Source organism: Festucalex cinctus, chromosome 10 (genome assembly GCF_051991245.1).
Source record: "Festucalex cinctus isolate MCC-2025b chromosome 10, RoL_Fcin_1.0, whole genome shotgun sequence".
Taxonomy (NCBI): Eukaryota; Metazoa; Chordata; class Actinopteri; order Syngnathiformes; family Syngnathidae; genus Festucalex; species Festucalex cinctus.
The window spans coordinates 13,094,640-13,120,594 of NC_135420.1; the positions used below are offsets into that span (position 1 = coordinate 13,094,640).

The following is a 25,955-nucleotide window of genomic DNA, read 5'->3' on the forward strand; positions in this document are numbered from 1 at the left end:
ATCACTAACATCAACACGTAGTATCTGTAAACCCAGAAGCTTGGCACGCTAGTGACAAAATAGTTTTGTTGCATGTAGTTGAAAACAGTTTTTGCTTTGATATGAATAATCTCCCAAAATGTTTGAAGGTCAGTTTTCACCCGAAGAGCACTAAAAACCATCATGTACTGAATCAATTTTGAAATTGTCATATGACAAATGTTAAATACAACTATTGATTACAAAATGTTGACTTAAGTCAAACTGCATCCAATAAATGTAAAAATGTGTTCCTGACAACGAAAGACCATTCCTCTTAATCTGGATATTGAGGAAATGTGCAAATCCGAACTTGCAGACCTCACCTACTTGTGGGGAAAAAATTCATACCTGTGAACTCAACAGCAGTGGTTGTTAACCTGGGTTCGGATATCAAGACACACACCTGACTCAAACGATTCATGATTGTAATCCCTTCATACTAAACATGTCGAGCATAAATATGTGAAATATGAGTTCACATGCATAATGGAGCGTATGGTGTTCCACAGGGTTCACTTCTGGAGCCTCTGCTGTTTTTATTGTATCTGCTGTCTTGGGTTCCAGCGAAAGAAAACAGTAGTGGTTGTTTTAAAGTGCTCTATAAAAATAGAGTTGTTTGATGGGAGTCAACATCCTAACTGTATGATTTGGAATCTAGTCCAGCACAACTATCTACATAGCAAAACTAAAGCTTCCTTAACTTTCTGATTTCAAGGTGACGAGAGCCATATTCGATTTAAAGGCTACTCTTCCTGTTAATTTTGTTCACTGAATAAAAGCTTTACCTATGTCTACGTTTTGAGAAAAAAAAATCAATATGGGTTCGGTGAATGCGTATAGGAAGCTGGTGAGATTCGGTACCTCCAAAAAGGTTCAAGAACCACTGCTCTACAGTAAGTGCGAAGAAATAACAAATGGATGAATTCGATTGAATTTACTCAATTACAAGAAAAATGATTAAACACTTCCTACAACAAATATTTTCACACATCTTGGTAGCCGAGAAGAATGTCACCAGGAGTAACACCCTACATTCTTCTGAATGGTTGTGTAAAAGCTGAAACCGTCTGACTTTGTTGAGTTGAACACACACGTGCTGTGTGGCGAACGCTAGCTGTATGCAATCAATCTTTTTTGGCCCTTAGAATTATGTATCATAATATACAAACACGTTTACTCACAAATATCCAAATACATACAAAACAGCATCTCTGAATGTTGCTTTACAATCAGCTCACTGCACTCACACGCTAAAGCTTAAGGCGTGTAAGGCCGCACATAAACTTATTGCAAATGAAATTCAATCTGTACATGAATTATAAACATTCAGTGCTTCAGTTTTCTGAGTAAAATGTCCTAGCATTCATAATGTCTTGTTTTTTGTGTTTAACTTTTGGCACAAAGGAAATAAAAACATTACTCACACATGCCATAAAAATAGGTAAGATATTTACATCATTCTTCATCAGTGGCTTACATTCCAGTTGTAACATGAGAACCACGCGGATGACAAACAATCTGACAAAACTCAAAATGGAAAAACATGTGAATCGGCATTGCAGGTGTTTGAATCTTCATGGGAATAAAGAGTGAAAGTGCAAACTGAAATGGTAATGTTCACTTTCTATCATGACTGGGAGGCAGGCACTACTTTTTTCGGAGTGGCTGGCTTCTTGGTTTGCCACAAATGGCTGTGGATGGTGACGGCGTCCACGCTGGCTGACATGGTCTTCGCCGGGATCAGGCTGAACTGCTTCTTGTCCGAGTTGTACTTGTACAGGCCGTCAATCATCTTGCGTGTGATGTTCTTGGGGCCGATGCCCGTCAGCTTGTTGATCTCCTCCGTTTCGGGGCAGTACGTGTAGAGGGAGCGGAACTGGCAGCCGGCATCTCGGAACAAAACCAGGAAGTTGTTCGCCTCTGACTTCTCCATTTCCTGGGAAGAAAAAAAAAAAAAAAGTCATAACATGAGCTACTAAGTCTGGTGACAACGGGCCTCTGACAGTAAAAAAAACAAAAACAAACAAAAAAATACCCTTTTATTTTTTTTTTCTTTTAAACTGTGGGAATGGGCTTCCATACAAGCGCCAATGACTGAAGCAACCAAATGATGATAAAAACAAGCATTCTGTCACCTCCAGGATTTTGTTCTTCTGTCCTTCATTGACTTTTCCAGCAAGGCAGCAGTGGGCCAGTGCGTTCTGGATGATGTGCTTGTTTGACTTGGCGCTTGGCTCCTTGTAAAGCTTCGGTCCTGGGTGGAAACGGGACACAACATTGTTAATTCCGGTTTTCATCACATTGATCATGAAGCATTAAATCATGTTTAACATGTTCTCACTTCTTACTCTTCTTGGTTAATCCAAAAAAGCTTTGCTGTGTTGCAACTCAATTTGAATGGTATTAAGAGGTCCAGCTGAGGGGATTTTGTAACAATGCTAAATTATACATTTGCTAGCTATAGAATTCCATGGAGAAGCAACCATTTCAAAGGGTGATATAATATTTTAAGTTTTATGTGTTCTTGGCTACAGTATATGTACAGTACAACAAAAAATAAAGTGTTGAATTGCAGTGAAAATCCAGCTGCTGTATTTGAACATGTTGAATACCAACAACAAATGCTCGTGAACAATAAACAACAGCCACCTGTGTACTCTGTGATTGATGTAACAGAGGACGTTGTGGATCCATTTTCCCAGTCCTTCTCTCCATTCCTGCTGCTGGTATGACTTGGGGACAGGAAGCCATCTGCTGAATCTGGCCTGAAAGACATAAAAAAATAAATAAATAAAAAAAGTTGCTACTATATAGAATTCTATATCCAGTATCAATTTATTGTATTCATGCATCAACTAGATGTACGGTCATCTTTTCTAAGAGGCTGTCTTATTCTGTTCAGCAATATTAGTAATCACAAGTTGAGCAGCAAAGCTTGCAAAGGAAAAGGTAGTGAGGGGCAGCGATGTGAGGCAGTATTTGACGTCCATACAAGAGATCAATCAAATACGACATTTTGCAGTGCTAACTGAATCTTATTAAGATGCTTGTTTTAAGCATATCAAATCATTGAAGCTTTTAACAATTATTATGTAGGTTCTATAAATGGTAGGAATGCAAGTTGAGGTCGTGTGAACAAATATAGCAGTCCAGCTATATATGTAAAGTCATACCATCAGACACAAGCTTAAAGTGATGACTATTAGAGTAGAAAAAAACAACAACAAAGTGCTGTGCTCAGTCAAGTCAAAGCCAGTGTGAGGACAAAGTAAAGTGCAAGAACAACATGAAGAACCTTGATGTCAGTACCAAGCAGGAACTAACCTTCTCCTTCTCAGTTTAGGAGAGCTCAGAAAGCAGAGGAGACTGCCAGAGGCTAAGCTAGCACTTCTGGCATGTGTAATTGAGCAGGACAGAAGTCAAAAAGAAGAACAGTGGCAAGAATACAAGAAAAATGTTAGAAATCTGTGTGGTGCGGTTAGTTAGGAAAACTCTGCATTGTAAAATTACTTTATACAAATGCACTTAGATTGTTTTGTCCTACTCAAACATGGCAGCACGGGAGACATATTTAGTCATATCCTGCAATGGTCCAGCCACAAGAGGCACTTCTTCAGTTTGTTTATGAACATGACAAAACTATCACTACTAGGTATGAGGCAACGGGTGATGTTGTACTATGCAAATGTGTAAATCAGATCATCAACAGTACAACAATAAACAACGCACATATTAACAAGTGCCATTTGCAAAGAACTGGAGCATTTAATCTACTCTTTTTTTTTTTTTTTTTTCCAACACCACTAAGAATAAAAAAAGAACATTGTTCGCATTATCATCCAAAATATAGGGATTTGTGAGTACTGACTTGATGCCTCATTAGGCCGTTTTACTATCAGGAACTAGAAATTGATAAGAATGAGAATCAAAATTGTTTTATTGGGCTATACAGTTCGCTGTTTAAAATTGATCTTTCCATTTTTTTAGGGGGAAATTTTGCGTATCAAATGTAGTTAATATAGTTTTCATCTGCACTTACATAAGTATGAACAATCTCACCTTTGCGCTCTCTTCTCGGAGTCTACACTTTCGCCGTCTCCCAAGTTGAGGGATGCCAGGGACAGGCTGGGGACTGAAAAGAGAAACTGGCATGAACTAGAATACCAGATGATGACATGTGGTACAGCATGACATACAGTTGCAGCGACAACCATGCATGATGTCCACAGCAATGCAGTCTGAGCGGAGACTGACATAACATGAATTAAATAATTCATAAAAACTCTTGATACATTGCTAATTACTAGCCACATATTGGTTGGGCTGATGTCATACATACATAAAGACGAAAATTGTCACATGTGATGTTTTGAGATACCTGTCGCAGCTCTGACAGGAGTTTTCGGAGAGTCGATGCTGTCGCGACGGATCGACTTGGGCCGACCTCGTCTTTGTTTTGCGCCAGTAGCTGGTCGGGATTTAATGACAGTGTCCATGTCCTCCATCAGCTTCAGCTGCTTCCTCCTAAGATATTCCTGCTTGATGAACTCCTTCCTGGCCTTGTCTTCCTCCTTTCGGATACGCTCCTCCTCTGCTTTCAACCTGCGGAAATAATACAACGGAAAGGCAGGAATATGATTAGTAGAACATATTCTGTTCTGACAATATTTTTCTCTTTTCATTCATGGAAAATGTGTTGGTCCACTCGGTGATATTCAATTTCACACTCTTGATATGTTATTCTATACACCACACTCGGCCAGAGCCCTCTTACAAATGTGTGTTTTTTTATTTATTTATTTTTTTTATACTAATGTGATAACTTTGTTTATATAGCACCTGATGAAACAAATTTACAAGTTGCTTCACTTGAAAAAAATAAAATTACTGAGCAATGTATAAAATAGGGATGTTCAAGTCCACTTTTTTTCTGACCAGTAGCCTGACATAACTGATATCGATACCAAATACCGATACCACAGGTACTTTTGATCCATAAAATTTCTCCCAATAAACAATGACAGACAACTTTAAAGAAAGACGTACATATCTCACTATGGCGTTTTTCCTTAAAATTGCATGAAATTAATGGCCATTTTCGAGTCCAATACTAGCATCACGAGGACCGATACCTTGACGACTTAATGCCGATACCTGGTACTCTACTCAGGCATTTGAAAAAATAAAATGAAATCTAAGCATACCACAAAAAGTGACCACAAAAGAGTCCAAAACTTTATAATAGAATACAAGCGGAGCATACCGAGCCTCTTCTTTCTTTTGCTCTAGCTCCGCCTCCTGCTGCATCCTCCTCTGTTGGCTTTCCTTCTCCCTCCTCATCCTCTTCTCCAGCAGTGCTGCCCTCTTCTGAGCCATGTTCTCCTCCGCCTTTCCATCCTCCTGAGACAATTAGGTGACAAGGTCAAGCCTCCTCACACTGGTTGACAAAGTATGACCAGAATAATGATTACTTAAAGCAGAGGCTTTAAAGGGGGAAACCAAACTTAAAAAAAACATTTACAATAATATGTTGTATGCTTTTTCACAGGTCTAAACATGACATTCTGATTACTATTGCGTATGTGGGATATGAATTAAGAGGCAAAATCCACCGATTTCGTCCATCTCAGGGGCGGCCATTTTGTCACTTGCTGTCGACTGAAAATGACATCACAGTTGCTCAGGGCTCAGATAATGGTCATGTGATTTTTGCGAGCTGAGTCGTGATTGGTCGTTATCTGAGCCTTGAGCATCTGTGATGTCATTTTCAGACGAACAGCGTGGCAAAATGGCTGCCCCGATTTTTCTGCTTAATTCATATTCTACAAATGCAATATGAAGGTGTTTTTAGATTATTGGGCGCGCATTGAACATATTGTAAAAAAATTTTTTGGGTGTTGACATCGCCTTTAAATATTTTGTTACATAAATGACAGGGGTTCAAACTATTGTGGTGAATTCAACCTATAGTCACTTCAAAATAGAGATACAATTAGCAAATACATTGAAAACAAAAATAAAAATCGAAAACTTTTCAGACTCTAAAATTAACATTTCCATGCACCTGCAAGATGCTTCAATTTCATGGTACAATCTGTCAATAGAATGGAAGTAGATACACACAATCGCCAAATGTTATACAGAAAATTTTAACAGTTTCATTTCGGTTGCGTATTTCGTGTGAACATCCCTTACAACTACCTCTCATGATCTCTGTCGCTTCTCTACGAGTGCACATCTCCACAGTGGTGCCTGAATTATTCACACCAGACCCAGTTCTGTGACCTACATTGCAGCTCACACTACAGCTGTTAAGCAGCCCTCACAGACTAGAAACAGCAGGATGATGTCGCCCTCATGTTTCCTGAATCATTTATACCATCAAGTAAAAATGAAACATGAGTAATGTACTATTACAATTCAAGATTTCAGCTAAATTGGGGTTATATGGAGGGCAAACAAAAACTGACCTTGAAGAAGAAGCCGCAACGCATCCTCTGTTCATCCTCCTGGTCTTCCGCACCTCCGAGCTCCATCTCCAAACTGTCATCAAGCGTCAAGTCATTCAGGGACTTCACAACTGATAATGGAACCTCAATCAGGTTGCCCTTGACTTCCGGCAGTGTGGGGATCTCTGTGGGGGTGACGGTGAAAGTCTCAACCACTGGGTGGGCCAGAACCTCTGCGACTGATGACTGTGCAGGTTTGAGATCTATGACGTTTTCTATCTCATTGGTGTTTGGTTGGCTGGGAGCTTTCTCCTGGGTTGTAGCATTTGAGTCCACTTGTGTTTGCTCTTTTTTGGGTGAGCTGGAAGGAGATGCGCAAACACCACTGAGCTCTTTGTCCAAGGAGATGAGTGCATCTGGCTGCTTGTTGGCTGGTTCAGGAGCGGCAGCTGCAGGCGTTTCACCCATGTAAACAAAGGAGCCGTCTGTGGGCGGACGGGGAGCAAAGCGTCGCAGCCTGGGGATACTATCCACGGACTGGGGGGCGGCGAGGACGCGGTTGTAAGGGGCCAACTTGAGCTCATTAGGACGAGTGGCGCGAGGATTGCGTGAGTGGAAGGAGGCGGATTTGCGCTTGATGCTGGTCGGAGAGCGGTGGGCCGAGCGGGGGGAGTCCGCCGGGGACGAGGGTCCCGAGGATCGAGTGATGTTTCCGCCTCGTCCGTATTTCTGCGGCGAGGGGTTTGAGTGAGAGGGAGGGATGACCCATGCCTGCTGATGCTGCTGCTCCCGCATGGCCATGATGACTTCCTGTTGCTGAGACAGCCTCTGCATCTCGGTCTGGAGGAAAGCTAAAGAGTGATTGAGCTTATCGATGGATCGCGTATACTCAGCAAGATCCGCCTCGGTTAGCGGGGTGTGCCCTTGACCACCCTCCTCACCTCCGCCGGGGGACCTTTGCCAACAAGAGCTTGTGCTGCTTTGCTCCGCCCCATCAGGTGTGTCTGTACTGCTTCGACCACACCTCAAGGTTGGACTTACAGACTTGACTTCGCCCTTCACCTCTGGTCCGCTCGCGGCTCCGTCCCCTTTACGCTTGACCACGTTGAGAAAGGCCGAGTGACCCGCCTTTTGACGATGCCTTGTAAAAGCTGCCTCCACTTTTTTCTTCTGCGCTTCAATGGCTTTCCTTTTCTCCTCCAAGCGCATCCTCAGCTCAACCATTTCGGTTGCCATGACCTGTGCAGGGTCATTGTGTGGAAGTTGGACAGCGGACACCTTGGTAGGGGCGTTTGGCGTTTGTTGACGGATGGGGCTGTGTTCTGGAGTCGGGGCCCAGGAAACGGATAATGGTAGACCAAAGTCCGAACCCTCTGGGGTAGTCTTAAGGGAGTTGCTGCTCTCGCGTCCTGAGTCTGGTGCTGATGGAGTGATCTTCTTCATCTTTTGTTCGGCAAAGTTGGTCATCCTCAGTGCTGAGGGGGATTTGCTCTGACTGCTTGGGCAAGGGCTGGGTGTATCCATGTCAAGGTCCATGTACACAGAGCAGTCTTTCAGTGATGAATCCTCATCCAGCATGTCCTCTGTATGAATATGGATGCCGGTGTCAACCTCAGTGGTGTCTGATTGGCTCAAATGTCCTTTGGAGTCCAACTCGGACAAAGGCTCCAAGTTACCAAGGCCAGTTCCAAGTTCCGGACTATGCAGGAAGAAACCATTGTTGATACCTTCGACGGGAGGCCTACTCGGGCTGTGAATAATCTGGAGGGCCTCCTCCATGGATGGCATTGCTCTGGTGACGCTGCGAGATCCGCTAGGGTGCGTTCGCCTTTCAGGGTCCATACCCGCTAGACTATCTGGGCAACCCTCTTCTTCTATGCCAAAGCTCTTGCCATTGACTGGTTGGAAGGAAAGGTTCCGCTTCATCCCACGAGGAAGGACCTTAAAACCAGAACCGTCATCGGTGCTGACGGACCTGACCATCCCATGTGTGGCAGAATGAGGTGAAGAAGCAGCTTCCTCTTTGTCCAAGGGAATGTCAAAAGATACTCCATAAGGACCAGGCCTACGAAAAACAGAAATACTTGATTGAGGAAATGTGACAAAGACACAAAGGCCAGTTGTGTCCCTTTTACTCGCCATCCAAACACTGACTGTTTACATAGCAACCGGCAAGCTACTGATTTTCAAACCTTTCATGCCTATCATCCCTTTGAACTGAGAAACAGATCAACTCCCTCTCCTCCCTTAAAGGTACAGTCACCACAATACAACAGAATATGTCATTGACCGATAAGTATGTCCAATCGTGCCTATTACTTTTATTTTGAAATACATTAAAAGACGGGACTTTGTATCATCCAGAAGACAGATAAGAAGAACACATGGGTCTACAACTATGCCAAAAAGTTACCCTTTTAGCAACTGGTATGAAGTGGTCATATTTGGACATCATGTGGTATCTGGTATGACCTTAAAAAATAATTTTGTCCAACAAACATATATTCTCATTATTATTTTACTTGTGTGGCTAGCTAGCTTGTTTTGTTTAGATGGCTAATTGTTTCCTCATAACTTTGAAGTTGAAAATATTATGTTGGGCGGCCATTATAGAAAGCTGTCCATGATGATGTCCTTAATGATAGGTAATAGTAAAAAATAATAAAGAATAAATATTTCCCGTTTTTATAATACAATAACTGTGCTGGGTCTGGTGAAATCCTTATCCATCAAAGACCCCAATACTTAACCTTGAAATCAATTCTTTCAAAAGCCTTTTTTTAAAGTAAGGTGCAGTGAGATATGCCATACTGACCTTTTCTCTTTGGGCCAGGTACCAAGGTTGCTTTCAACAAAGGACATTGAGGTCGATTTCTTGATCGCACCTGGATGACACAAGCAACATATATGCAAAACATTCTTTCATTTTGCGATTTACACACAGTACCTTGTGTATGCAAAATACTGTATCTATCTACAGTAGATGCCTTTACACATCGACACAAGAGATATGGTCATAATAGACTGTAAATATGTGGTTGAAAAATAGATACCTGAATTTCTAGGTTGGGGCCGCAGGGGCAAACTAGAAAGAGAGCGGCATCACATTAAAGATGTATTATCATTAGATTGGCTTTTCCAAGGCTTTTCCAATTTGAACTAACATATTGTACCTTGGTCTTTCAGGACTTGGGGATCGTTCCATGAAACTCCTCTTAGTTGCTTTAGAAATTGGCACCGCTGGGATATTCTTCAACAAGGATGAGAGCTCTGGGGAGAAAAATATTTTGAAAAAGTTGATTCATTTGTGTTGTGCTTTGTACACTACCTACCTCATTGACTACATTTACACAAATTCAGCTTCTAGCTTTGTACCAGTTGTGCAAAATTCCTCTCTGACCTACCTGGGGCTTCAATGTCCAAACCTTTCGGCTTCACAAAAGAGGGCTTGACCTCTTCAAACCACCAAAAGAGCTCCGCCATGAATGCCAAGTAGTTATTCTGCAGGAGAATACAAATAAGATACACATTAATTCAAATAAAATAAACATTAAATCACAGCCTACTTTTAAAAGGCTGCTGTTCAACCACCTAGAAACCAATTCATTTGACTGCCCTATAATATAAAAATTATTTATTTACAGTATTGTTCTAACAGACAGGGTTCGACATTAATAGTGGCCCACTGGCCCAGGGTCTCTCCAGCTTCCAAATTCCGGTTGGAGCCTTTTTTGCAATCTGTCCATTTGTGTACAGACACACACACACACACGCGCAGGCACGCACACTGAGTTTACGCACTAAGAATAGTCACCACCATTTTCAGCCTACAAAAATGGCCCAAAAGTGCATTATCGGATATGGGCCGAAAGACTTTTATCTCAAAAACAAACTTTGTTAAAGCAGGACTTTGGTATACAACTTAGCAAGAAAAAAAAAGAAAGAAACGCTCATGTTCCATTAGATTAACGGGCATGAAGTAGGTTAGCCTTCTGTTGCTAAATTTAGCTAGCACTAGCCTGGTCACCGATACGAGCAGCAGCAGAACCAAGGAATGGGAGCGACATGGAAAGAAGAAAGGCTCCTTTGCCAGATTATTAAAATAAATATTGTGTGGGCAACAACTGTGTGTTGACAAAACTTTATTCATCATGGAATGTGGCATACACCAGGCTCTTCTAAACTAATGTGGAAATTACTACAATTTAGGATTATTTTAAAAATTGATTCATCTGTTGATTATTTTGGTGAATAATCCCCAAATAGTAAAAAAAAAAAAAAAAGTTTACAATCCCTTTATTATCTGACAAATTTTACTGTTGAAAGCCTGAAATTTCCCATATTTGGACAATTTTAAACAAGGTCTCTAAACGACCAATCAATTATCAGAAATATTTATTAATTTCCTAATCAATGATTTGATAATCTAAACTCTGTTAGAAAGAGCTTCAAACATCCTAAAGTGTGACATGCTGGAAAAGCTCAATTTACATTTACACATAATTATGTCAACAGTACCTGTGGTGGGAGAGAGCAGAGATTATGGCATTAACCTAATTTATTAAATAGGGGTCGGCTATTTATTTTTGCTCTCAATCACCTGCATGTAGCGCTGGCAGACTATGTGTAGTTGTGGTTAGGTTGGGAGCAAAAATTAAGATGTTAGGGGGGTAATTTTAGTATTTTTCTAAAGAACAAATAAGAGGGAATTTTATTTTATTTTTTAATTCTTTTCTTACTAATATTGCCGTTCATTGAGTCCATATCACTGGTGTCGGGCAAAAGTGACCCCTTAAACGGAATGTTTGATCAACCATTAACATTGCATCATCAAAGAGATCAAGCCATTTTCAACACTTCAGATTGGTCAATCATTCGTAAAAATGACACGTGACGGTGTGGACTGACCAAAAGTACAGATTTAAAAAAAAAAAAAAAAAAAAACGGTTATGAGGTTTCGGCCCGACACCAGCCATATTAAATATTTGTAGTTGGTCACATCATGTATTTTATTGCATCGCTGTTAAAGAGGAAGCAGGTTAAATAAACTGATTACATACAGAATAATAAACAAGCACGGGAGTTGATCACAGCCATATGTTAGGAGATTAGATCTTGATCAATAGTCTAGAAGGACAACATGTTGGAACGCACACGTGCAAAACCAAAACAGCGTGACGAGAACGACCTTGAGGAAACGTTAGTCCCCTCCCCGCCATCCACCCTTCAGACAAAGACAGTGCTGCACAGCTCAGCTCTCGAGACACCTGATTCACTTCATCAGCAACATTTCTCGCAACCATGGATTGCCTTGTCCATCATCACACATGCACGCAGACTCAACCAGCACAACAGTGAAGCAGAGGCAGTTCCTGTAATGTAAGGTACAGTACTTATAGGCCATCCCCCTCAAGAGTGATTGAGGATTGAGGATTGTCTAAGTTAAAATGCAAGGTTAAAAGTGACAAAAAAAAAAAAAGACCAAATGTTAACTCATTCACTCCCAGCCATTTTCACAGAAGCAATCCCGTTCGCTCCCGGCTGTTTTACTGGATTTTGACTGATTTTGCAAGGCCCACAGAATATTGTATTCTATTGCTATAAAAGCATGGAACCTATCAAAAGAAAGATTAGAGTCTCTTCTTCCATCAGGAAAAAAAGTAGGTTTCTATCTGTTTCCGTTTTGCAGCAATTAGCATTAGAAGAGAGCTAAGTTTCATCAGTTTTCACAAATCTATTTAAAATTGTAAGTAATTGAGCTTTTTTTCTACAAGGCCCTGGTTGATCTCCTTTGCTGTGCTGCCACTTGCTGGCCGTTTGTGTAATAACTACCATTTCTGCAACCATTCTTTGCAGTTAAGAGGCTACATCAAAGCCTTCTGTATGCTCTAGCATAAAAAAAACAAAAAAAAACGTATAAATACGTCTTTGGGTATTTATATGTTATTGGGAGTAAATGAGTTAATACAGTTAATTCTTGCTTTTAGCCAATCTCTTCCACCAATAGCAATACAATTGAGCATAACTGACCCTCCCCCAAAATGTTAAAAATGTCGATTAATAGTTTAATTAAATTGTAAAAATACCACAAACCATGATCCCAAATCACTGAAGTTCCACTTCAAACACTTATTAATAGATTTTAATGCAATTCTCAATAGGCTTGACACAATCAGGATTTTTCGGTCAGTCACCGCGTAGCGATGAACGAGTTTAAAAAAAAGATAACTGATTTAATCAGAAGATGGCGCAATATATCTAGTCAATATTCAATATTCAGTAAAGTTGACCCATTTGCAGAGGATTGGTCCAGCCCACAAATAGCGAAAACCCATGTAAAATTAGCACCAATTAAAATGTATGGGGGGAAAAAAATGATTTAGCATTAAATGCAAAATATCGTCAGTTTCTGATCCAGCTGAGCAGATCAGTGTGAAGTAGCGCTGTCAAAATTAATTTGATTAATAATTTTAAAAAATGATTCAATTAATTATTAATCGACAAGTAATGGATTATCTATTTTTAACTATTTTAATAATCAAGGAATCGTTTGGAGCCATTTTTAAATTTACAATTGTCCAAATCCTCTGATTTCAGCATATCAACAGTATTTGTTCACTGATTTACTGGTATGTAGCCCTTCATTATATTCTGTGTTTAATCAAAATAAGTAGTGTTGTTCCGATACCGTTTTTTTGGCTCCCGATACCGATACCCAGCTTTGCAGTATCGGCTGATATCGATACCATACTGATACTTAAGGTTTTTTTTTCCTCAACATGAAAAAGCTGTCCTGCCATTGGTTCAGAGCATTCAAGGGCCAATAGGATATCTTAGATCGGCATGCAGTGAACATGTCACATACCAGTGAATTTCGTGCACCAGCTAGACACAAGATGCTGCATCCAAAATCCTATATTAGCGTTGGAATTAATGGTATTGACATGTTACTTGTGAGTAGTCACCGATACCGATACCACTGTTTTAATGCAGTATCGGCACCTCTGCCGATACCAGTATCGGTATCGGAACAACACTAAAAATAAGACATTTGCAAACTTCTGTTTTTACTTTGAAAAACAATGACCTAACCGGTAACACAGTACATCAATGCCTCCCCGCCTTTTTTTTTTTTTTTTTTTTTAAATCACTATACAGTATTATTATTATTTTTTTTAATCACTATATGAATACGAAGTACAAAATAAACACCAATCACTGCTTAATATACAGTAGTCAAGGAAAAAATGCTTTTGTAATACACTTTAATGCAAAGTTAAAAAAAAAAATCTGATTAGGCGATTAATCAATTGAATAATCAATAGATTCATTAATTTTAAAAAATATTTGAAAATGACAGCACTAGCATAAGTCCAATTCTCAGTACATCTGCATCATGTCAGAAAAAAATCAGGATAAATTGAGAGCATCCCCAACATACAAAGATCTCAATCAAGATGTATCATGTCAACATACTTCCTTGAAAGCAATTATTATTTTTTATTCAGGGCTTTGGCACCATTTTGTGGCATCTTAGGGCATTACAGAAAGCATACAAACGCCGCAAATAGATGAGCTTTTCACCAAAGAGTTCAGAATTGGAACTACTGAAAAAAAAAATGCAAAAACAGGAATTTGTAACCACAATTAGGTGGGGATTCACTGTACAATTAGGTGGGGATTCACTGTACAATTAGGTGGGGATTCACTGTACTACTGACGGCTAACAAAGAAGCAGACCCTTCTGTTTTGATAAATTGCTTTCAACAATTACTTTACCACTGCAAACAGGTGCCTGCCCTAACATGCATACATTACGAAGAAACATCCAAGTGCACAATACCTTTGAGTGTACTCAGTATTCTTCTTGTTTCACAGTGACCGTGAGACACAAAATTAGAAAGGAAATTGGCACTAAAGAAAGCTCTCTTGCAGTCTGTCTGGTTCAGATTGGTGGCGGCAAGCCAACATGACTCTTCTCATCCCATCTGTCTGTCGAGCTAATACTGACAAAACAGGTGTGAGTGCTATCATTTAATTCTATCAGTCAGCAGCACTCACAGACAGACACGCACGCACGCGCAGGGCCAACTCGCGCACAAACCTCCCCATTGATTGTCGTTGCAACATTGTGTGCTGCCAGGTTCGCCTTGTTGACATATCCTGGGTGGAGAATTTTGAGTGTGTTGTTTCTGGGATTGGCTAAGGATGATGTGGGGTGATGCGGGATTGGGCGGGGCTCTGTAATTCTACTCAAAAGTGAGGGGTTATGCTATCACACACTGGGCTATCATGCATGCTTTAATGCACAGAGGAGGTGTCGCTCACAGAAAAACTCACACTGAGCATTCGCGGGGAATTACTGTCAACAATCATTGGGCTGAATGGTTGATTAAAGGATCAAGTTCTTGCAGCCACACAGACAGTCACTCCAATCTATGGGATGGTGTCATGCCATTGAACTGATTTTACAATGGTGTTAGTTAGGGGTGGGGATAAACAATGCCTTGCTCAAGGGCACCCTGAAAAAAGATCAGGAAGCACAAACATCTCTACCTTTCTGATCTGCTACATTATTTATAAAGCAGGAACGGCACATGATCGGGTTAATTAAAAAACGTGTGCAAATAGCATCTTTGCCTTCAACTGACTTGTCAATGTCTGGTTAAATGTTTCACATCTGAGGCAAAATATAAGACTATGTGAATAAGATGTGCCCTTTTTAAAGGAGGTGTATGGGAACATTTCCAGGACTGGTGTGGGAAATAACGTATAGATTGGATTTTATGTCTTTTATCACATGATTGGTCCACTATCAGGAAAAATGTGTATTATTTTTTTCTTTTGCCATTTTTGGTCACACTGCATGAATGGAAAATTTTTCATGTCACAAGTCATTACTTATGGCTTCATAATCCTCATTTAAATGAGAGAGAGAGAAAATATATATATATATATATATATATATATATATATATATATATATATATATATATATATATATATATATATATATATATATATATATAATTATTATTATTATAATTATTATCACATTAATCATGTATTAATGCAGATTAATCACACGATTAATTTTGACCGCAGATGATCCTTTAGCAGACAGCGGATGGTTACGTTAAGAGTATCACAGGTTGTGTTTGAGCAATAAACATAACTACATGCATTAAAGTAAAGCATTTAATAAATGTTTGCGTATGACATTCAGAATATTTGTTCATGTCAAACTATAGAGGTCATTTTTTTTTCTTTTTAAATTATGCATGTAATTAACTGATTAGAAAAGGAGGAGGATGAGCATATGCAGTGAATTTTTTATTTATTTTTTGTTGAAAACATCCTCATAACATTAAATATCGAAAAATTAACACACAACTCATTAAATTTGGTGCTCTATAAATTTGGTGGGCAAAAAATGTTGATTAGATTAGAAAAGTCTTTTTAATATATATGTATTGTTAACAATCTTGCATTTTAGAGTACAAGTACTGTAATTGATGTTTATCTTATGTGCTCTTATTTCCAGTATGACTTTTTGGATAACATCACTCCTATAAACATTTTCCTCCATATCAACAACATGTCTGGACTCCATCCCTATAATAAGGTCTGTGTTAGTGTGACGCACTGCTACTGCGGGTGTAACTGCAGGCGAAACTGGGTCAAGGTTGCCGAATTTAATGGGCTTCTTTGCAATTTGAGCCACACCACCACTCTCAAGACAGCCATGCCCTGCTGGATTTTTATTCTCTCGTGTAATCTGTGTCAGCAAAAGGCTGAAATTGTTGAGCGAAAATGATGAAATATAACATAATTAAATTTGTTTTCAGGCAGGGCGAGTGTTAGGTGATGTATTTGAGCTATTCTCTCCTTAAATGAACGTTTCCTGACAGTCGTGTTACTTGTATATAACCCTGTTTTTTTTTGTTTGTTTGTTTTTTTTTGTATTAAATGGCACGGTATGTTAAGAGTTTGCGATAAAGAACTAGCGCATCCTTGTGTGTGGCAAAATTTAGACAAATCTCAAATGTGCAATCTCAAAATGGAAACAGGAAAATAAAAAAAGGAATATGGAAATAAAAGACAAACAATATAAGACCAGCTAAGAAAGGCTTGTGGTCACTTGATGAAGACAAATTTGGATTAAAACGTTTTTTTCCGAAGACTGACTCAGAAGTGATCATTTCGCCTGTCTTGGCTGAGGAGCACACCATCTGCTTTTCTAATCCTTTTCTGTCAAAATCCTATGAATAAAATACAAGAAAACTGAGACTAATTTGTTGAGCAGGATCAAATTGTAGCTAATACAGTATAGACCTTTGGGGGAAAAAAAAAAATCTTTTGTTGCCTTTACAATGACATTTTTCACAGTCATCAGTTTGACACCGTAAAACTGTACTAATAATTAATAAATAAGTACATTTAAAAAGAAGAATATTTCCACAAAACCTTATAGAGGGGAGAGTGCGCCATTAGAGTGACATTGTTAATGTACTGTGTATAGGGATACATTTAGAATATACCAAAAAAAAAAAAAAAAGGTTGGCAAATGGATAAAAGTTGTGCCAAACTTTTGGTACTTTGAGCACCATATGGCGGAGATCAAAGCACAATATAAGTTTACCATTTAGCATTTAACTTTTTCAACACATCGGCTTTGTGGTAGTGACAGCAAAAAAAAAAAAACAATTTTTTTTTTTTAACAAAAAGCAATGATTGCGATTCAGTGGCAATAATAATAATGACAACAGTACCTTGAGTGTGGACGAGGCATACAGCATATCCTCCAATGTAAAGTGGCAGCAGCCTTCCAGGTTGTCTCGACAGAAATTCTGAATGAGCTGCACGTTGTTGAGACGATCCGCCGGCGTCATGTTCTGCTTCAGACACAAATCTGGGAACGCAGAGGGAGCCATCAGCCTGCTTGTGCTTACGAGATTCTCTTGGTGAGTGTGAATGATGACAAATGGAGTCCTCTGCTTGGGAAATGTGAGGCTATTTAAGTGTTGGGGTAAATGACGATTGAATGATTGATGATTAACTGGGCGGAGAAATGTGTTAATGCAATTGAAAAGAAAACAATGTACACTGATTGATCTTTTGTTTTGCAGTGTAAATGTGCCGAATTGTGATGTCATCATCACCACTCAAGATGAAGAGCTGATGTGATTTTGTAGCTTTATAATCGATTGTGTACAACAGGAACACTTGTCTCATTAAAAATGCAGAGCTTTTTTTCTTCTGTTTTTAACTTTACCTTGACATTGATAATAAGTTCTGGAAACAAGGAGAAGACATCTCTCACTTTTAGGACTAATATTTTGGCCTTTTTTGGCCAAATTTGTTCACAAAATAAAATAAAAATCCTTTTTAAAAATTAAAACAAACTACATTTTATGTTTACAAAACTAACTGTAAACTAACTAATTATAGTGAAAATGTCTTTTGTTCACAGTCTTTGGTAGTTAATTTAATGCATGAGCCTTTTGAGATGTTTTTAAATGTGATTTTAACTAATTCACTCCCAGCGATTTTCACTTGAAGAAACCCCCTTCGCCCGCGGCTGTTTTACTGAATTTTGCAAGGCCCGCAGAATATTGTATTCTATTGCTATAAAAACATAAAACCTGCCAAAAGAAAGAATAGAGTCTCTTCTTTCATCAGGAAAAAAAAAAGTACATTTGTATCTGTTTCCGTTTTGCAGTAATTAGCATTAGAATATAGCTAAGTTTCATCATTATTCAAAATTGGCAAAAAAAAAAGAGCTTGTTGCAACGTGGCCCTGGCTGATCTCTTATACTCTGCTGCCACCTGCTGGTCGTTTTTTGTAATAACTACCATTGCTTAATTTTTTTTGCAATAACTACCATTGCTTTAAGCCACCTCTTCATGTCAGAAGCTGCATCAAAACCTTCTGTTTGCTCTTACATTAAAACAAACATTAAAAAAAAAAACAACAACAACGTATAAATACGTTTTGGGGAGTGAAGGACAAAGTATTAAAAAATGTATTTACACGTTTTTGGGTTTGATTTTGTTAAGTAGATTTATTTCAATATTAACCGGAATGAGGACATTTGAAAGTGTGTCACACATAAGTGCCATCCCCTAGCAACAGCCAATAGAAAAGCACCTTCAGATGACGTCGCTCCTAGGCGACAATTTTGTGCGTTTGCTCAGCTCGCCTGCTTTTCCATAACTTACTTTTCCTTCATTTTACCATGGTGTTTATTTAATATTGCACACAAGTAATACACGTTTAAAAAAAAAAATCGAAAACTTATACTGAAACTAACTAAAACTAAAATAAATCATTTTTAAACTAATAAAACTAACAGAGCCACCCTAAAAACTAATTAAAACAAACTAAATTTAAAAAACAAAATTCAAAAAAATTCAGAAAAATGAAAATTCCAAAACTATAATAACCCTGGTGTCGGAATGAGTGACATCATGCTGCAGAACAACTCTCACCATGGAGAGGCAGCAGCTGCGGGCAGTAGAAGTGCAGCAGAGCAACCAGTGCTGATCCGTCGGCGCTGTCCTTCAACAGGTTGTCCACTGGGGGGATCCAGGGCATCACCTGGCTGCTGCTCTGCTCCTTCCTGTAGCGGGCCTGGATAAGATTAACATTTGTCAAAGTGAGAATATTTTGCACGCAGAGCTGTCTCGTTTTTGCTTTTCAGTTTGGGAAAATGCAATAGGAAGCAATATCACTTACCATTTTTCATGTTTGTTTTTAGTATGAGTTATGACTTGATCTTTAATAATGGTAGAATTATGAGCAATATCAATATCTCAGTTGTGTTTGTTTGGGGAGAGGATGCAGCCCAAGGCATGACAGAGTGTTCCAAGTGCCAATGTAGCCAAAGGAAAGACATTCATTTCCTGCCAAGTGCTGTCAGACTGAGACAATCAATTTTGGGAAAATTCATTTTAAATTCCTTTTTGATTTTTGGATACTTGACTGGTGATAACTATATCAACACATTGAAATCAAAGCTAAAATGTATCAAACCTAAATATTTTACATGCCTACAGCAACAATAAATAAAACATCTTCTCTTTTCCAGTACTTTTGAATGGAAATGTTTCGGCCTATTTGTCATCTGAAACATTGTTGGAGGGGGTCAAAACAAATGGGTGCAGTCCAGTGGTAAATCTGTGATTAACGCCAGTGAAGTCAGATGTAATAACAGGAAAGAAACAGGCAGTTTGCCCCCACAGAAACTGAAAAGGGTAACTTGAACCCAACACCATCCACGCATGCAAGTTTACACAATAAAATGTATGCTTTTTTTTTTTTTTTGCTGTTGTGGGCTCAAAGCACAAGGTGGCGCTAGTGAGGGTCATGAATGGTACAATGAAGGACGGGATTAGCATTGATGGTTTGACTTACAGGCACAAGCTTCATGTACCACTTGGTTGGAGACTGCAGTAGCAAAAGGCAAACAGCAACAACAAAGAAATACCTGTTAGTGAGTTTAGTCAACAGCATGATTGCTACGCACAAGCACAGACAAGACCACAGATAAAGAACTTGTCCACATAGTAAATGTTAAATAGATTACACGTTGCACATTTGCATTTGATACTGATACGGCAGAAGGTTAAACAAGACATTTGCGGCATGTTTATTGACATGATTGAATAACATCCATTTATAGTTAGGGGTGGGAACCTGTGGGAACCTCACGATACGATACAATATGCGATACAAGGCTCACGATAACGATTATCTTGCGATATGACGATACCGCCATTATCGATATATTGGTCAGGTAATAAATCCATGATAATCTACGATAAAATTACTCAAAACATAAACTGATGTTTTTTCACTGATGTTTCTTTTTGTACCATCACTGAAACAATATTAAAATTGGTGTCTTTTTCACAGTGAGTACTTTAGTGTATACATTTTTTTTGTGTAACATTGCAAAAGTAAAGAAATAAAATTACTTAAATATTAAACTTTATCCAATTAATATTAATTAATATTCCTCCGAAATTGCGTGCTTCAAAAAGATGAAACATAAAATATGTTTTTAAACTTTTAAAATTGAAGATATAATACACATTTCACACCATTCTTATAAGGCACTCCCCCTAGTGGCCTGCCAAGTAATTGCTCAATAAGTAGTGAACAATCACGCCGTTATAGTGGCTGTATATTAACTACAAGTATCGTGATACTGGCGTAGGCGTATCGATAATCTATCGGGAGAAAAAGTATCACGATTTATTGCGATCTCGATATATCGTCACGCTGCTAATTTATACGCACGACATAAATGTAAGAATCAGCCAAAAGTAAATAAATATTATAAAGTTTAGTGCTGGTTTATACATAAATTATTCCCCTTGACTAACTTTCCCATTGTTGTTATGCTTTTTGCAGAAGTGACTTTCTTATGTTAAAAAATGACTTTATGGTACAGAGTTTTTTTAAGTACCGTATTTGGTATAGAACTATAGGTGGATGACATAATGATTTTTTCCCCTAAAGCTAAGACAGTAAATTAAATATTTGGATTTGGATCACAGTTTTTGGCTCAACACAATCGGATGTAAACAACAAATTCTCCTGAAATATACTTTCAAAGAATCGAATGTGCCATTTAAATGTCAAGGGCTCTATTTTAAACAATAATTGTGAGTTGGGAGTGGGAATCTAAATCTAAAATGCATCAGAGTGGATGAAAGAATCAATGTTCTCTGTATTTGATTCTCCTGATGTGATTAAAGTCGTAGCTTTCTAATTGCTAATTTAAGTCACCAGCTGAGGTTTGATGGCGTCAAAGGAGAAACAAACACACATTATCCAAAGCAGGACAACGTTATTTGTTAATCGTTTATCTGTTTGCTGTTGACTTCAAAGCTTTCACATCGTCACTCAAATGTGGTCTACAGTTGCTGTATAAGGGAAAAAAAAAGTAGAACATTTTCAAGTAAATTGGAAAATCTCTTTACATTAACACAATGTCACCTGAGTTCTGGAAAAAAAAATTGTGAGAGTGTCTGGAGTAGAGTCTTAACAAATATCTGTGTATATTTCATCATACAAGCCTCCTGCAAGTGAGGAAGCAAATTATAGGGTCGAAAAGAGTGATATATTTTCAGATGACACAGAATCAAGCACCCCATCATGACGTAGTGAGATCTGCCAGAAGAGTTTTTCATATAATTAATTTAATTTATTATTATCCATCCATCCATTTTCTTAACCGCTTATTCCTCACAAGGGTCGCGGGGGGCGCACTGGAGCCTATCTCAGCTGGCTCTGGGCAGTAGGCGGGGGACACCCTGAACTGGTTGCCAGCCAATCGCAGGGCATAATTTATTATTAGTGGCTTCAAAATATTTTAAATGACACCTTGCATAAAGTCCTAAATTCTGTGCAATTACAAGAACATTTGTTATTTTTGTTATTTCTCCCCCATACAGCAAGCAGCTAAAAACTAAAAAAAAAATAAAAAAATCACTGCTCTCTGTAGAGTCCAAATTGGACATGTGGTGGAAGGAGGGGGTAGTAGAGACTCTGGAAGAAGGGGAGCGTGACACGAGATGGAGGATTTGGGACACGAACGTGTATCAAGCTGCCCTCAAATAATAGTCTTGTTAAAAAAATTAAGAAAAATTAACAAGCACCTTAAGGTGTGCATCAGGAATACTGTCGCATCTTATTTGATGAAAGATTACAGAATATTTATCAACAATAACCTAATATTTTCTAATTAGGACAAAAAATCCAGTTGAAATGAATGCTCATTGAAATTACCTTCTGTTATTTCTTTAGCTTCATGTTGATTTATTTACTTTTGTCCATATTCCTCAAATTCAGAGTTAAATAAACACGCACACACGCTTTACTTCGGCCCTAAGTGTGTAAATAAGATGGCTTAATTCTAATCAAAGTGAAGTCCATGTTTAAGAGGCTAAATGGGCTCAAACTTAGACTAAAATCTGCAAAGACGGACAAATCAAAACCCCCAGGGGAGATGGAAGGTTCTCATCAACCATCTCTGCATGAAGACACACACACAAACAAACACATGTTCCCCTTTTTGATTAAATTAAAAAGATTATTTCACTATTCAATGTCCTTAATATGAATTCCCTTGGAGGCCAATTGTGTCTCACTCTCCATGTCTCACTGAAAAAAGGATAGGGGAAAAATTTGCTTTGTGCCCCTACAAGTTATTTATTTTTTTTAAATCTCAGGAGGCGGCCATTTTTTCCAATTCACTGAACATGACATTTGGGTTGTTCAGGGCTCAAGTAACGACCAAACATGGCTCAGCTTGCAAACGTCATATAACCAAACCCAGAAAATGAGATGTGATTGGTCGTTATTTGAGCCCTTTCGGCACTGTGATGTCATTTTCAATCGACAGCAAGTGGCAAAATGGCCGCCCCTTGAAATGGATAAAAACAGGTGGATTTTGTTATATGACTGTACTTATAAACAACTGTTTTGACTTGACTTGCCCTTTAAATACATAAATAAAAAAATAAAAAATAAAATAAATAAATAAAATAAATAAATAAATACAGTGTGAAAGCGGCATGACAGTTTAACACGCAAATTAATTCAAAACATTTACTAATATTATGACACGAAACACACGTGTTGTCCTATTTCCTTAATCAACTTTTATTGTTTTTAATAAAAGTGTTTTATAGGCCTATGTTCTGATATTTTAGACTTCAACATGGATTGTAAACTATGAAAGAAGTGATGATGAAATAATGTGAGGTCAGTCGGGGTGTGCTGCGTCTGCACTCTGACCGGTCAGATCAGCATCAAATAGTGAAATCTGCAGGCACAGGAATGGGTAGTGAGACACGCACCGACACCCACAGGATTGTTACACACGTGATATTTTGAAAGAAATCACAATGACTTGATTTATCATCTGCATGGTTTAGGGTGGCGAATGGGCCTCAGAGTAAGAAAGCCTATTTTGCAAAATTCAAATAAATTAATGGGTGGTTCAGCGAACGATTTATTGCAAACACTGTTACAACATTCACACGCACAGACACACATAAATTGAGCATTCTGCCTTATGGCATTCGTAATGACTGTTGAAACCACCATTATGTAACAGATTGTGACTGCAGGCTGGACATTTAGTGGCCTCACACAAATAAATTATTGGCCTAATTAGACACGAAAGCGCCGATGCTCTGGTAAAGGCTCAGATTCAGTAAAGGATTCTTGCAAAGATTTAAATCCAAACTTTTTTTGATTCCTTCGATGAAAGCGTGATTTTAGTGGCTTAAGTTTCGAGGAAGCTGCTTCCAGATAGCCGCGCGACACAGATGTCAAGGACTTAAATTCATAAAGTGGATTTGCGTAGCTTGCCTCGTGCTGCCAGTCAAACCAAATCTGCATGTTTCTGCTGAGAAAGGAGTTACTCACCCGAGGACTTTCTGCAGTCTCTGCACTCTGCGCCTCCTTCTTTTTCTTCTCCTCCTGAGCCACGGTGTCTTTCAGATACTCGTTAATCTAAATCGGAACGGAAGCAATATCAACTTTTGCTTTGCCAGCACAAGCACAAATAATAATTGGGTCAAATTATTCATCGTTTCCAAACTAATAATAGTTACATGATAGTCTGAATATACACTCACTCGACAACTGTTAGGCAAAAGTACACAACCTAATGAGAACTAGAACTTTCAGACAGAACACAGGACACAAATAATTAATAATAAAGTGAAGTGTTGGAGAACTTCTTTCTACAGTATAGTAAACTCCAATTCCATTCACGTTTGAGAACAACATTCCTCAACATACAATTGCAAGGAATTTAGGAATTTCATCTTATGGTCCATAATATAAAAAAATATATATAGTCCAAAGTAGGGCTGCTCAATTATGGAGAAAATATTAATCATGATTAATTTGGTAATAATTGCAATCACAATTAGGAAAATCATTTGTTTTTTTTTTGTACAAAGTACAAAGTTTTTTGTACAAGTTAAACTTGTAAAAAGAATATGAAGACAAATACATTTGTAGGAAACACTATAATTATGCAAGTTCCTTTTGGACCAAACAGGATTACTTGAATTAGTTATTAAAAAAAATAAAAAAAATAAAAAAAAGGTGCAAATATATACATTTAAACAACTCAAAATTATTATTAATAATCTTTTATTTTTGTTTACAATTATGCCGACTTTGTAATTGTGAAATGTAATAGGGCTGCACGATATTGGAAAAACATGCAATATGCGATATAGTTGCTGAATATAGCGAATATCGATATTATTGCGATATTTAACATGTATCTAAAGAAATGGCATTTTTATTATCTAATAAAAGAATTAAAATTTTTTTCATGCGGCAAAATAATCAAACTCAAACTTAATTGTAATTACCTCTTGATAATGTTCAACTATTGGAAGGCAGCGCACATTTTCGTTAAGTACACTGTGTTCCAACTATGTTTTGCATTTTCATTATTAGGGTTGGAACACCCATGTAACTAGGGCGTGGAAACCAAATAAAAAGAGATGGTGAGGAGGGGATTTTTTCAGAGAGTGCAGTAGTGAATTGTATCAATCACTTCCTCTCCTCTCTCTTCGCGAGCTTTGAACTAAGTGTCTTCTCTCCTTTTTTGTCATGTTTAACATTCACTGCCAGCCATTTGAGAAAATTTCAAAATTTTCAATACCCACGCGATATTACGTTCAATAATTATATATAAACCGAAACTACCAAATGACAGAATAGACTCCCTACTTTTTGCCTCATCCTGTGTTTTTTTTTTTTTTTTTTTTTTTACAATTGACAGTAGAAAAATGTAGGTTTGCCAAAATATAGCCATTTGTGTTTATTTCGTATAAAATGGGGCAATTATGTCATCTACTGGTGGTCCAGCAATGCATATAAACCACCTACAATCTCTAATAAAAATATTGAGGCACTTACTTGCTAAGGCAAGCACACATTGATCGCTTCACAAGCAAATTAGGTTACCCTTCATCTGTCAATTAGCATAGATTTTAACTCATTCACTGCCTTTGACAAGTATACTTGTCAATTGTATTTTTTAGATCGGTGCTAAATGGGGGCGAATCTGATTATGCTCCAATGTAAATATCAAACTTGGAAACAACTTTACTGATGCCCAACCACCAGTAGATGACATCATTGCCCCATTTTATACAAAATAAACACAGTTTCAGAGTCCATGGGAGAAATGGCTGTATTTTGGCAAACCTACATTTTTCTACTGTCAATTATAAAAGAACGGGACGGGGCAAAAAGTAGGGAGTCTATTCTGTTATTTGGTAGATTCGGTTTATATATAATTATTGAATGTAATATCACGTGAGTATTGAAAATTTTAAAATTTTCTAAAATAACTGGCAGTGAGTGAGTTGTTTAAACATAGAAGGCCAAAATATCCCTAATGAAAATTAAATTGCACTAATAAACTAGCCACTAGA

General features: G+C 38.1%; 1 protein-coding gene across 7 annotated transcripts in view; it reads right to left on the reverse strand.

Moving 5' to 3' along the window:
- Positions 1-940: 940 nt before the first annotated feature.
- The window catches only part of camsap2a (calmodulin regulated spectrin-associated protein family, member 2a), a 38,851-nt gene continuing 13,836 nt past the window's right edge, over positions 941-25,955 (reverse strand). For 2 of the 7 annotated variants that reach the window (XM_077533976.1, XM_077533975.1), the window contains exons 4-19: positions 23,917-24,003; positions 19,888-19,920; positions 18,963-19,104; positions 17,243-17,382; positions 9,875-9,971; positions 9,644-9,740; positions 9,524-9,555; positions 9,286-9,355; positions 6,492-8,535; positions 5,285-5,421; positions 4,400-4,623; positions 4,081-4,153; positions 3,346-3,411; positions 2,671-2,786; positions 2,157-2,275; positions 941-1,957 (exon numbers count right to left, since the gene is read on the reverse strand). In XM_077533976.1, coding sequence (XP_077390102.1) covers positions 1,649-1,957; positions 2,157-2,275; positions 2,671-2,786; positions 3,346-3,411; positions 4,081-4,153; positions 4,400-4,623; positions 5,285-5,421; positions 6,492-8,535; positions 9,286-9,355; positions 9,524-9,555; positions 9,644-9,740; positions 9,875-9,971; positions 17,243-17,382; positions 18,963-19,104; positions 19,888-19,920; positions 23,917-24,003 — 3,786 coding nt within the window. In that variant the 3' untranslated portion in view covers positions 941-1,648. The remainder of the gene's footprint in view (positions 1,958-2,156; positions 2,276-2,670; positions 2,787-3,345; positions 3,412-4,080; positions 4,154-4,399; positions 4,624-5,284; positions 5,422-6,491; positions 8,536-9,285; positions 9,356-9,523; positions 9,556-9,643; positions 9,741-9,874; positions 9,972-17,242; positions 17,383-18,962; positions 19,105-19,887; positions 19,921-23,916; positions 24,004-25,955) is intronic. The other 5 variants (XM_077533978.1, XM_077533977.1, XM_077533980.1 and 2 more) reach the window with 3 other exon arrangements.